This window comes from Ostrinia furnacalis, unplaced genomic scaffold (genome assembly GCF_004193835.3).
Source record: "Ostrinia furnacalis isolate ACB-3 unplaced genomic scaffold, ASM419383v2 OfSCF2997, whole genome shotgun sequence".
NCBI classification, from domain to species: domain Eukaryota; kingdom Metazoa; phylum Arthropoda; class Insecta; order Lepidoptera; family Crambidae; genus Ostrinia; species Ostrinia furnacalis.
In genome coordinates, this window is record NW_021133236.1 from 430,356 (window position 1) to 442,647 (window position 12,292).

General features: G+C 38.8%; 1 protein-coding gene across 1 annotated transcript in view; it reads right to left on the minus strand.

Moving 5' to 3' along the window:
• Nucleotides 1–873: 873 nt before the first annotated feature.
• The window catches only part of LOC114356905 (beta-3 adrenergic receptor), a 37,326-nt gene continuing 25,907 nt past the window's right edge, over nucleotides 874–12,292 (minus strand). Inside the window, exons 2-3 of the mRNA XM_028310290.1 lie at nucleotides 3,918–4,139; nucleotides 874–3,124 (exon numbers count right to left, since the gene is read on the minus strand). Of these exons, the coding sequence (XP_028166091.1) occupies nucleotides 2,033–3,124; nucleotides 3,918–4,139 (1,314 nt within the window). The 3' untranslated portion in view covers nucleotides 874–2,032. The remainder of the gene's footprint in view (nucleotides 3,125–3,917; nucleotides 4,140–12,292) is intronic.

Consider the following 12,292-nt stretch of genomic DNA (forward strand, 5'->3'; position numbering starts at 1 on the left):
AGTGTGCTATGACCTTAATACCCAACAAATTGTTTGCAATTTGATACAGCATGCTGCCTTTGATCCGCTTCGGCTTATAAACATCGGACCTCATTAAATATCGGCCATGCTCCTATATTTTGCAACATTCTCATTCAAACCACAATCGTTGTTTCACAGCATCCATTGATTGATGCACACAAAGCGGCGTGTGGACTTGCAGCTGTAAACCAGCAATGAACACTGAAAATTCTTTGATATCGTGCATCAAATATTCTAATCTAGGCAGGTAGTGGTGGTAATAAACGGTGGTTTTATGGGCTTATTGTAGGAACTTGGCCAAGTTAAACTAGATCTCAGAAATAGGGATAAATTGTTTTGCAAACTATCGTGTTTATGAGGAGATAATTTGTACGGGAATTCGTGGTAAATAGAAATTATTCTTGGACTGCAATTCCTTCGATCACCTTCATTAGTGACTCGTGTTGAAATTACAAAATTTCAATACCCATACTTGATCGGGGCGGCATTTCTTGTAAGCAAAGCAGTAATTATTACATATTTTTCTTTTCTGTTCCCCTAGGCACTGCCTGAATAGAAAAGAAAAATATGAATGTAATCAGAATGAAAATGTTGAGTAAAGTGAAATCTTGTTATTAGCAGTTCAAAGCTATGTAGTTTCTTGATTTAGATCTTAGTTGATAAAAATGAAGACCTTATTGTTTTGGCTGAAATCTCTATCTAGGACGATAAATGAAAATGAAAAAGTGCATCTTTTTATGCGTTTAATTGTTCACTTATACTTTTAAATTAAATTAACACGGATACAATAAAACAACAGCTCATTGACTAGAATAACAATTCGTATTTATCTGCTTAAACATTTATCATTCATTAACGACATTAAATATTTCATAAAACAAGTTTACTCTATTAACTGCTACTTTATATTTATTTCACTATCTTTATAACGATGCAAAATAATTTTAAATGTCACCATCCAATTTAAAATACACCATTTTATAAATAGCTACGAGTACAGTTTTATACAGACAAGAAATAATCAGAAAAATATCATATCGTTTGTGTATTTTGAACTAGGAAGCCATCTTGAAATCTAGCATTTGAAGAGATCCTTTTGTTTTTTTTACAAGCCCATTCATCCTTATTTTCGAATGGTATCCAAATAGCACCGCAATAGCTATTTACACAGAAGGATTTGTCACACTGAATGCGGTCTGCGGTCAGGTCAAATGAATGCAGCCCGCACCTGTCAGTTGTTCTTTGATCGTGCCCGCACTGTGAGATCACATCAACAAAATCTATGACAAAGTTGTTTAAACATGATCTGCGTTCTCTTTGACCTGACCGCAGACCGCAGAACGCATACAGTGTGGCAAATCCTAGTGTTGTTTTCTTCAAACTCTAAAGACTTCCGAAAGTTGGACGGCGGCGATGTCTAAAAGCGTTGCAATAAGTTATATTACTTTCCTAAAGTTTTGTATACAGGGCGTTGCAAATTGTGTGAGCATAAACATTTGTTTTGACGCCCTGTATTCTATTCTGTACAAAGAATATCCTGCAGACTAATGTGCAAATCCTGCGTTGAACACCTATTAGACTGACTTATTTATATTGCACATAATTTAAATAAACTATAATATGCTAAAACTTTCTTTGATTTTGTGACTATTGTTTAAGTAAAATAAATAAAGGTCAATAATCTCAACATACCTAAATACCTATGGAATATTTCAGAAGTTATCTTTACAGAAATACACTAACTAAAGTAATACTTCTTCAGTAGGTAAAGCTAACGATATGGAGGAACCCTGTAGGAGAAATTATTACGACTAAGAGGTACAGTAGTAAATAGAGTAGGAAACATTTTATATTTGGTCACGGCTTGGTCAGGAAGTTCGAGTAGACGGGTTGGTACAAAGCGACAAAAAATAATATTCTCTTAACACCGAGGCTGACTCGACTTCGAACCGCACACACACTTATTGTCTTTATGCACATCTATCAGCGAACTACACTAAAGATACCCGTTTTATAAAACTTCACTCTTGATCTGATGCTGCGGCCACGAGAGGAGGAGCGGTTCGTCGGGGTGGTCGAGGTGGACGTTCTCTGATAAAGCGGGGGAATACGTCAGCCCTCCGAGGAGAGCGCCACTGGAGCGCGAGTGCTGACGGCAGAGCGGCCGCCGAGTCGGTGACTCGCTTTCATCAGACATGGCCCTAGTGACCGTAATCCTAGGTGACTGTCGTCTTCGTCCCCTGACACCAGTTTCCTCAAGCCCCAGAGCCCTACCTAATACCACATGTGGTGGAGCGCGAATCAACGGTATAGCTGACGTCCGAGGCCTATGAGGTTCTTCTTCGTGGGAATCTTGCAGCATATTACACGACGCGGCTCTTTGCGCTGGCCGTTCTGATCCACGGGAGCCCATGGCTGCTGCGTCTGATAGTCTTCTTGTCGTTGGTGGACGAATGCAACCAGAGCCTGCCGATAGCGACGGCCGCCGAGAACCGCAAGCGCTCGGAGTTCGCGCCTGAATCTCCTGGGTGACCTCACTCTTAGTCATGCGTTTCCTCCGGTAGTTGCGAAGCGAATCTTTCAACGCACGACTTCGGATTCCATACAAAATACCGTTTACTGGCGGAGCAGCTGCTAGCAACGCCGCTGAGATGGCAGCTATTGGTTGCGGTGGGACGGCGATTGCGGGCCATATTAATACGCAGTAGTAAGGAAAGTACAGTATTGCCAGAGAGCCGAGGGGTTGGAGTACAGCGGACAGAGCGCGCCGTCTCGGTGGTGGGGGCGGAGAGAATGGGTTACGCTGATGTGTTACAGTCACTTGAGCTGATAGGGTAACCTCGTATATGGCAGCTGCGATCCGGTGTCGGTGGTATCGAGCGATGCGGAGGATTTTGAGGCTGCAGAGGAGAACGAGGGTGACGGGGAGGAGTAGAGTGAGTACTGCGTAGAGAAGACAGAACCCGAGGGCGGCCGGGCCGGCGCCGCAGTCTGGGGCGCAACTGCCGATGCCTACGCTGTAGGCCAGAGGTGGCTGTGCAGCGGCCAGGGGCGCGAGCAGCGCTGCTGTCGCCACCCAACCGCTCACCACACAGATCATCACCTATGGAGAAAGGCACAAAATATTAAAATATGATTTAGCTAGTACAATGCAGCCATTCAAGGAACTTCTTTGTTAGGCTTGGGCTGTATAAATTTTCTTCACAAAGTCCTAGAATTAGAGATGTAGTTTGGCACCGTTTTCATTATTTCGCTATGTTAATCAACAAGATCCTTTGTAGCTCACGACGCTATGTTTTCATTTGGAGCGTAAGTAAACACAAAGGCTAAATGCACTTCAAAAGCTCATCGCTTTCTTTTATTCGTTCCTCGCGAGATATTTGTTGTCGAACTTTTTAGAATCAAACTTCTTTCTAAGCAACAAAATTTGCCTTTAGTTCAGCATATACATGCATATTTCAAAAGTACTTAGGTGCTTTCTCGCACAATTGCTAAATTTTTAACATACCTATTTACTGTCATTTAAAATTGCTGGGCTCTGAACATAGTACCTACATAGTCGATAGCATGGTTCTTGGCTGCGTGGCAGTGGCGCAGCTGCAGTTGAGAGTAGATAAGTGAAGCGCGCCTTATACGCACAATAATCTTTCCAAGTACCGATGGCACTTGTAAAATAACGCTTCTTATAGACCCCACCTTCTTGGCTGAGACAATAGTAGCAAAATGAAGCGGTGATGCGATGGTAGCAGCCCGGTCGGCGTGCAGCCCACACCCAGTCCACTACAGCAGCGGGTGTAGCGCGTGCAATAGCGCGCCGCACGCGCACCCCTTCCAGGTGAACCAAAACAACTGATAGTACTAGTAGTGTTACTTTAAGAAACAATTTATCGACCCACCTTCTTGGCAGAGACAATAGCAGCATAATGCAGCGGCGCAGCGATGGCAGCGGCACGGTCAGCATGCAACCCGCATACGGTCCACAGCTGCAGCGGGTGTAGCGCGTGCAGTAGCGCGCCGCACGCGCACGCGCCGCTGCCGCCGCCGCAGAGGGCAGCACCGCTCGCGAGCGCGCCGACTGCGCCCAGGTGGACCAGGAGAACTGATGATGCTGACGCTGGCTGCAAGGAGAAGGAACATTTTGTTAATCATTGTTATCTTTTCAGGGGTTATCCCGTCTAATTTTGTAGGTTAGTTCAATGTAATTTCAATTTAAATGTTCTATTCAGGGACCAACATTAATAAAAAGAGTTTGGAGTTTGAAGAACTACTACGACTGTAGGAACTAGTACGATTGTAGGTACCTACTGCAGGGAATTAGAATGAAAAAACATTTGTGGATAGAGATTTATCTGGAGTAGGACTGCTGTCCAGAAATACCTACTGCATGAGTGCATTTTAGTTTGATTGTGCTTGTGTTGTGGAAACTAAGTTTTTATCTAATGCAAGGCAATCATGTCTTCAAATGAAGCTGTTCTGTTCTAAATCCCAAATTGAAAATATAACGGAGTTTAATCCAAACTACACGTTCCCGAAATTAAACGCTGGCAGTCTAATCATCAATCAATATCTAATTTCCCGACTAATGATAATCTATTGATGTCTGTGCAGATTACTGCAACTGACATCAATGCTGCATCCATCATCGTGAGTCATTGTATGGCGAGCCGCATACTGACGTGCGGACGTTTGGCTAACAAGCTGCTGCTCGGTAATGTATGGGCAGGCATTGAAGATGTTGATTATAATTATTCATTATCTAGGTATACAATCCCAGAAAGACAGCATATTTTACTAGTATACCATGTTAATGTAGCACAGATTCATGAGAAAGTAAACAATTTTCACGTGATAAGTTAAAACGTCGCTCATTGGTATTTAACTTAACTGAACGGGTTAACAGGAAAAAATATTAATAATTTTTGGTAGTTAGGTGCAACACTACATGTTTCACTACCTACAATAATCAATTCTGTTTGCGTTTGAAAATACTGCCGTAATGATTTTTTGTTGCCGATTTTCTTTTCAAGATAATTAGCCTTTTGATTCATTTCTGCTCACTATTTAATTACACTAATAGATAGAGTAGACTGACAGTAGATAAATAATTCATATCTTCAACAGACAAATTGGCATATTTTAACTAAGTTAAATTCCCGTCTTTGTGTTGTCGTGTAGTCATTTCATTAACTTCCGAAATTATGCAAAGAACGCGCCCTCGACGAACATTTTGAAGTGGAAATTCTGCGTCTGAAAATTAGAAATATTTTTAGCTTGGGCACCTCCTGCTCTGTGGACTCGCCGCAAATGTAAAGTGCATGCTTATTTTATTGTTTAAGTGTATAATCCGACAGTTTGCTCACTTTGAATAACTGAAAATACCTACTACTATTTACTAACATTGGGTGGGTTTTATTCGCTTGAACTTAATATCGACGATTTAAATACTCAAAGAAAGTTTAAGTACGTTTGTCTTTCTTTAAAAGTTTTTTCCTGAAACAAAAAAAATCGTACCTAAAGAACTCTAGGCGCCACTTAAATTATTGTAACGCCTTTGTAGCTCAGTAACACTCTCTGAATTAAAGTTTCAGTGCGACATGCGTGGTGTAAGATCATTACAAATACAGTTTGGCTTAAAAGCCTTGTTTTTCTTTTCCCTTTCTAACAAACCGACACCTTTAACACATTCAGCTGAACCATTTCATTAGCGAGCTAAGGTTACGCAAACAGAAATAGAAACCTTTGACTGCTGGTAAGGCCGGCGTATGAAATATGCAACGCTCTTGTACATTACTCAAATAGCCTAATGCCACGCCAGCCTATGTCGGGGTTAGAAAAGGCGTATGTATATTTAAGTAGGCTTAGTTAGGTGTACCTAAGAAGGCGCATTTGAAAAAAGACTCGTTCGTTTCAGCTAAATGACGTCCACGGCTGGACAAAGGCCTCCCCTGAGGATTTCCATAGCGATCGATCCTGCTCCGCCCGCAGTAAGGTGATTTCCGCGACCTACACCATATTATAGTCATAGATACCAGGCACTCACCAGAAAATAAAAACATAATAAGCGTTCTTAAAACATACAGGCTGTATTTGCGAAACCCACAGCGAAATCTCACTGAAAACTTTATTCAATCATAAGCATAATTTCACGTCTGGCAAGTTAGATTTACACCTGGCAAATTAATTGTACCGCATACGGTAAGTTCTTTGAAAAAATTGCGATAATAGACGTAAAATATGGCACGGTATTACCGTGGCTAAGGCATGACATGGCCTACTTAAGTACGAGAAACTACCTATCTTTGAAAACGGCACGAGGTATCGACAGCCTGTCAATTTGTATGGAAACGTATCGCCATGCATATGTCATCATATCAGGGAAAATCAAAAAAGCTTTTTCCTTCTTGCTTTTTGGATTACAAAATGTGTAATGTTTATCTAAAAATAATTTGAAAACATAAAAATGTCTTCGTGTCTGTGGTTTAAGATCTTTATTATTAATCTCACAAAAATAACATTCATTCACAAACTTGGTATTAATTAATATTTTAATTCACAAGAAAGCCACAAGAAGATGTTGTTTAATTACAAAACAACCGTGAGTAAAAATAAAACGGGTTTTATGAGCAAATGCGGTTTCGCTGCCAAAATTTTTTTTTTTTTTATTTATGAATTTTTATGACTGGACCGTTTTTAAAAATTCTTTCACCATTTGAAAGCTACATTATCCACGAGTAACATAGGCTAAATTTTATTTTGGAAAAAAATAGGGTTCCGTAAAATAGTCCACGCGCGCGAAGCCGCGGGCGGAAAGCTAGTTACCTATATACTGCAGAATAAATTCTCAAATCTTCTAAACTAGAAGTGAGTGATAAAACCAACCTGAATGAGTGTCAGCAGTTTGTATTCCTTATCACAGGCTACTACATTACTACTACATTCAAACCCATTATAATTCAATTAGACGTTAATAATTGTGCATACACGCAGGTATTCCGTTACAAAACACACAACCGCGGCCATTATGCAAATCGTGCCAAAAAAAAGTGTTACGAGCACTTTCCCGCTGAAGTATAAAATTGCGATAAAAGTTTATTTCAGCGTTGTAATGAAAAGCACACACGGAGGAAGTGACGTCGTGTTGTTTCCGCGATGGCGCGCCAGCGCCCTCTCACTTCCGGCTGCTATGTTGCAACAAGTGGAGATGGGGGATTTCCGGTAATAGGGTTGACAGACTCACATTTATAATGAATTTAATTTTATACGGAGACACGGTGTGGAATAATACGTTGTATGCGTGTTACGAGACTCAATTTTTTGTCTGAAAATGGCTTAGAATAAAACTGAAAGACCTTTGTTATCACTTTTACAAGATCTTAATAGTCTTATACAATTTTAATAAATATTATTTATACATCTAAAAGACTACTTGTGATTTGGATTTGCGATCGCTTCGGTTAGTCCCATGATTTACGTATAATTAAGTAAGGTGTACATTTACATAGTCTAGATATGTATTTGTTTTTTAGGGTTTAGTCGAACACTTTTTTCTTCTAATCAAGATTCATCTCCTCACAGCCCTGGATAGGTCCACGCGATTAACGTTACAGCGTGGTTTTCGATATGAACGAACACGAGTGTGGACTCAGCTTTACGGCAGGACTGCTGTAGCACGTGGTCAAACAGCCCTAATTATAGCTTTTTTTAAGCAAGATCTCACTTTGCGATAGTAGTTATTAAAGTTACTAGTTTATTGCAAGAAAACTAACTATGTATACTCGTAAGTACCTACTGTAACAAAACATGTAAAGGTCGCCTTACTAAAGATAGTGAAGTGTGCTTAGAGCAAAACTGTAGCATATACTGTAGGTAAGATCTCTCAAATAAATATTGGATCTATTTATCATCCCTCATTAGTTTATAGCTTCCGACTTACAAGTAGTTTCAGGCGTCCAGAACCTCCTGGCTTGGCGAAACTATTCCAATATTGTGATTATACGCATCATTGGGTATTTACCTTAACCACAGTGAAAGAGAACAGTAGTCTGGTCTGGGCGCCCGCAGTGAGTGTGCGAGCGCGACAGCAACATAATTACGCGCGAGCGATAAGGATGGGTAGCTTGGGGTTATTGGACAAAATTCTACGTGCTCGCAGACCGGGCTTAGTACTGGAGACTCAGTAGACGTATGTTACTTTATCCGTCTCGCTTACATAGTCCTGCTAGATTAGTTATGTAACAAGGTGAACCGTTTTACATAATCACTCCACAAAGTGCAGATGTATTACTTATTGTTCTGTTTACTATGTAGAACCTAAGTTATCTAAGTTGTCGAGTCTAGTTATTGATGTTATGTTTCACACTTAAGCTCAATATAACAGGAAATGAATGGTTCCGTATAAACCTTAGTATCTACCCATGTTCACACCCCAGTAAATGCTTCTTATTAAAGACGTTGTGCTCCTGTAGTGGAGACTATTGCCCGTTTTCACCATCAATACCAAATTTTTAAGTGCCCCTATGGTAACACATAACAATATTTTTGTGTTTTATAGGGGTCACTTAAATTAGGGATTGATGGTGAAAACGGGCATAAGTGCCTTATTACAAAAAAAATAAAAATAAACGTGCGATGAGCGCTGACCAGAACTAGTGATCAACGCGATTTTAACTTTTCGTAATAAGAAGGTAAATGACCTATGATGATGACGAAGATTTTTCCATATCTCTGTTCAGTACTAACTTCGATTTCCCAAAAAATCGTAAAATCTATAGTTAAGTTTTTCTATGACAGACTAAATTCCACGCGGGAGAAGCCGCGGGCGGAAAGCTAGTATGCAATATTTTACAACTGCACGATAAAGAGACTAACGAATAAAATGCATACTATCTCAGTCCAACTGGGACTCTCAAATTTTTGCTTTGTTCGCTATCGCTATAGTTTTATGTTCACATTCTGTTACAGCTTCAAACATGTTTTCAGAATAGCATTATTGAATGTTGGACAACATGGAATCTCCATTTAGGTGAAAATTTTGAGTAGGGTCTCGCTCGCTGAATGCTTATTCAATGATTTAACGGCCATTCTCAGATTAGCTAGTTTTTACGTGTCCGGGCTGTTAAATCCTGAAAAATGACAAATTAGAGACATGCAAGTATTTTTATATGTTACTTAACAACCTTATCCAGTTGTGCATAAAATCATAGGCCTCTATTTTAAGTATAACTGGCTAAATTAATTTCATGAACCTTTGTTCTATAATTACCGTGACGCGTCCGCACACCGACTTAATGATAAAAGTTGGCTGTAATTTTTATGTCGTATAGATTTGATTTACTCCATTCAACATTTTAAAGAGTTTATAAGATTGTCTTATGCTTGGCAAAATATCTATTCAATAGAACCATTCTGTAAATAATTATAATTAAAAAACCGCTTGTCCGAGCTAAAGTCCTAATTACCGTTACGTTTTCTGTTCGTGGTCATACTAGCCTAAGTAATAGTATTTGACACATCATTACCGCGCGCGGCGCTAGCCCTTAGTTAGTGCCTTGACCTGTTAGCATGTGGATGTCTATTGCGTTGGCGTAACCGTCGATGAATTGCGTTAGAGTATAATTACCATATCTTTGGTTTTCAATTTTTCTAATTACCATGTCCTTATTTTTAAACTAGATCTATAAAGGTAGATCCACGTTGTTAGTTTAAATAGAAACATTACTTTGGCCTCCGTACATTGTAGTAAAACAGTATTTGCATACCCTGCAGATTTTGGAAATTTTGAAGAAAATCTATCGTTTTATAATTTCCATGTACTAATTACCATGTATTTATAATCACCGTTGTATGAAATTATTACCTACAAATTGCACTCACGATTGAATAAGTATGATAATAAAATATGAAAAAATACCTAGACTTTCGCATGACATGTTTACGGACTTTTCTTCCAATCTGACATCAAAATTTTTAGTTACCTCGAAATAGATTCGATTTCATGACGAATGTTCAGCTTCAGTTGCTGCATGGTTGTTGGATTATAGAGTATATTTTAACTCTTAAGGTAACCCCACAAAAAGAAGTTAGCTGGAGTGAAATCGGGGCTTCCTGATGGCCAGGAGATGTCATCCCTGTGTGAAACATGTCTTGTACCAGATATTTATTTTTCTATCCATATTACCTTCGCCCTAAGAAAAAGAGATTGTCCAACAGTAACACTTACCTGGCGTGAACACATTAAAAACAAAAGGGAACAAATGAACAGACAATGGGCCTTTTCAAGGCGAGAGTGTATAGGCACTTTGTACCATCCTAGACTGCATCCTACCTGCCTTGTTATGCATGGAAAAAACTTCGTGATATGCAATGAATACTGGGCAGAAGAAGCTTGGAGAACAAACTATTTACAAATTCATCCTAAGAGCCATGTAAACATATGGCATCGACCCAGCCTCTCAAATGTAGAAATACTTTAACGTTTTCAAATTAAAGTATTAAAAATCTTGAGCTGTGCACCTTGGTTTACAAAGTCCACTGACGTGATACCAAACTTCAAAGAGGAAATCTATTTGCTGCATCCCTTCTAAATTCTGAGAACTCTACATTCAGGCTCAGGAGAAAGCGAATAGCATCAATCTGAAAACGTATTGTAAAAGAATCGAGGTAACAAATCATGGGATGTTCAGAGCTGGAACTGTCATTATTACAAATTCAATCCAATCTGATAAGGCTGATGGCTGATCGCAGATAGATTAAAAAAGGGAAAAAAACACTAATATCATTAATTAATTTTTCGATATATGCATATTAGGTTATCCGAAAAGACAAATTTGTGAGACTTGATCCATTATCTGTATCCATCGTTTGTACCACATTTAAAGCAAATAAAATAATGATGATTCAGATTCTGATTCAGCTAAATGCTCTCATTTGAAATGTGACACGTAGCCCCTTCTTGCTGAAACTAAGTGTTCCTGTTATAGCCTCTATTCTTGCAGTATACTGAAAATATCTTAATTCAATGAATAATAGAAATTAGTGTTTTTCTTTTAAAAAAAGGGTTTTAAGAGTACCTACAGCGTTTTTTATGACGCTATATATTTGTGTACAAATTTATCAATGCAAGATGTTGTTTTGTTTGTTATTTTACATATCTTTTCTAATTACCGTTAGATTAAGTATTAGCCTTATCTAATTACCGTGACCATAAAATTTTTGGACCTCATTTGCGCGAAAACCGCTTTGAATAATTTGACGCCTTTATGATTATTCAATTCGTACTTTTCAGGTGTTTTATATTTAAATGCGTTTAAGTCAATTATGCCAAATTTCAAAAATGATATGGTAATTAGGCTGAGAACGCCTAATCGTGAGAATGACCGTTAAGTAGGCATATTATTACGAGTAAGTTGGAGATTTCGTTTTATTTCTCGGAAATTTCATAGCTCCCTGAGGCCAGTTTCATGTACTTAAGTTAACGTCTGTCCTTATCGCTCTGGCCATCATGTTGCTGAGCGAGGGGGATGAATAAATCGGAGAATATGGAAACGCTTGCTGTAGCCCCGCTGAAATTGCGAAATGAATTATCTAGTGAACGATGGAAGGACCGTAGATTTAGCGCGAAAGATTCGCAATAGATGAAAACTTAACCACATTGGCATCTTGATGTGAATGAACACGTCGAGACTTCCTACGACCATGGACCTATAAAAAAAGGCGGACGGAACTCGCGCTACAACAAAACTGTGACGCAAAATTTTGACGTCTGTCTATTGTGTGAGTGAATTTAGGGATGCCATGTTAGCCAAAACATTTTACCCATTTATTTTAAGAAAAACATAGATCGGCAGATGTTACTTGGAAATGTAGACAGAATTTGAAAAGGATGAAAGGTGAATGCGTTGAGGCAGGCGCGAAATTTTCAATGTTCAAATTTTCTTACATTGTTTGCAAATCAGTGTCAGGGTATGAATGTTGATCAAAAATGATTCACGCAGTTACAAATTATTACGAATCTTGTGTACATTGTAATCATAATCTTATACATCATCAACATAATTATTATTATCTCTGATAGATTTTAACATACAACCTGACACTGACTTGCAATCAATGTAAGAAAATTTGAATTTCGCAGTTCCACATTTTTGGGAAGGATCAAATCTGCCTATATCCCATTAAAACACAATTATTATGATAAATTATTTTATTTCTATAGTATGCGTAATAAATAACTAAAAAGTCCTAAAATTATTATTAATTTCCCATATTTCGG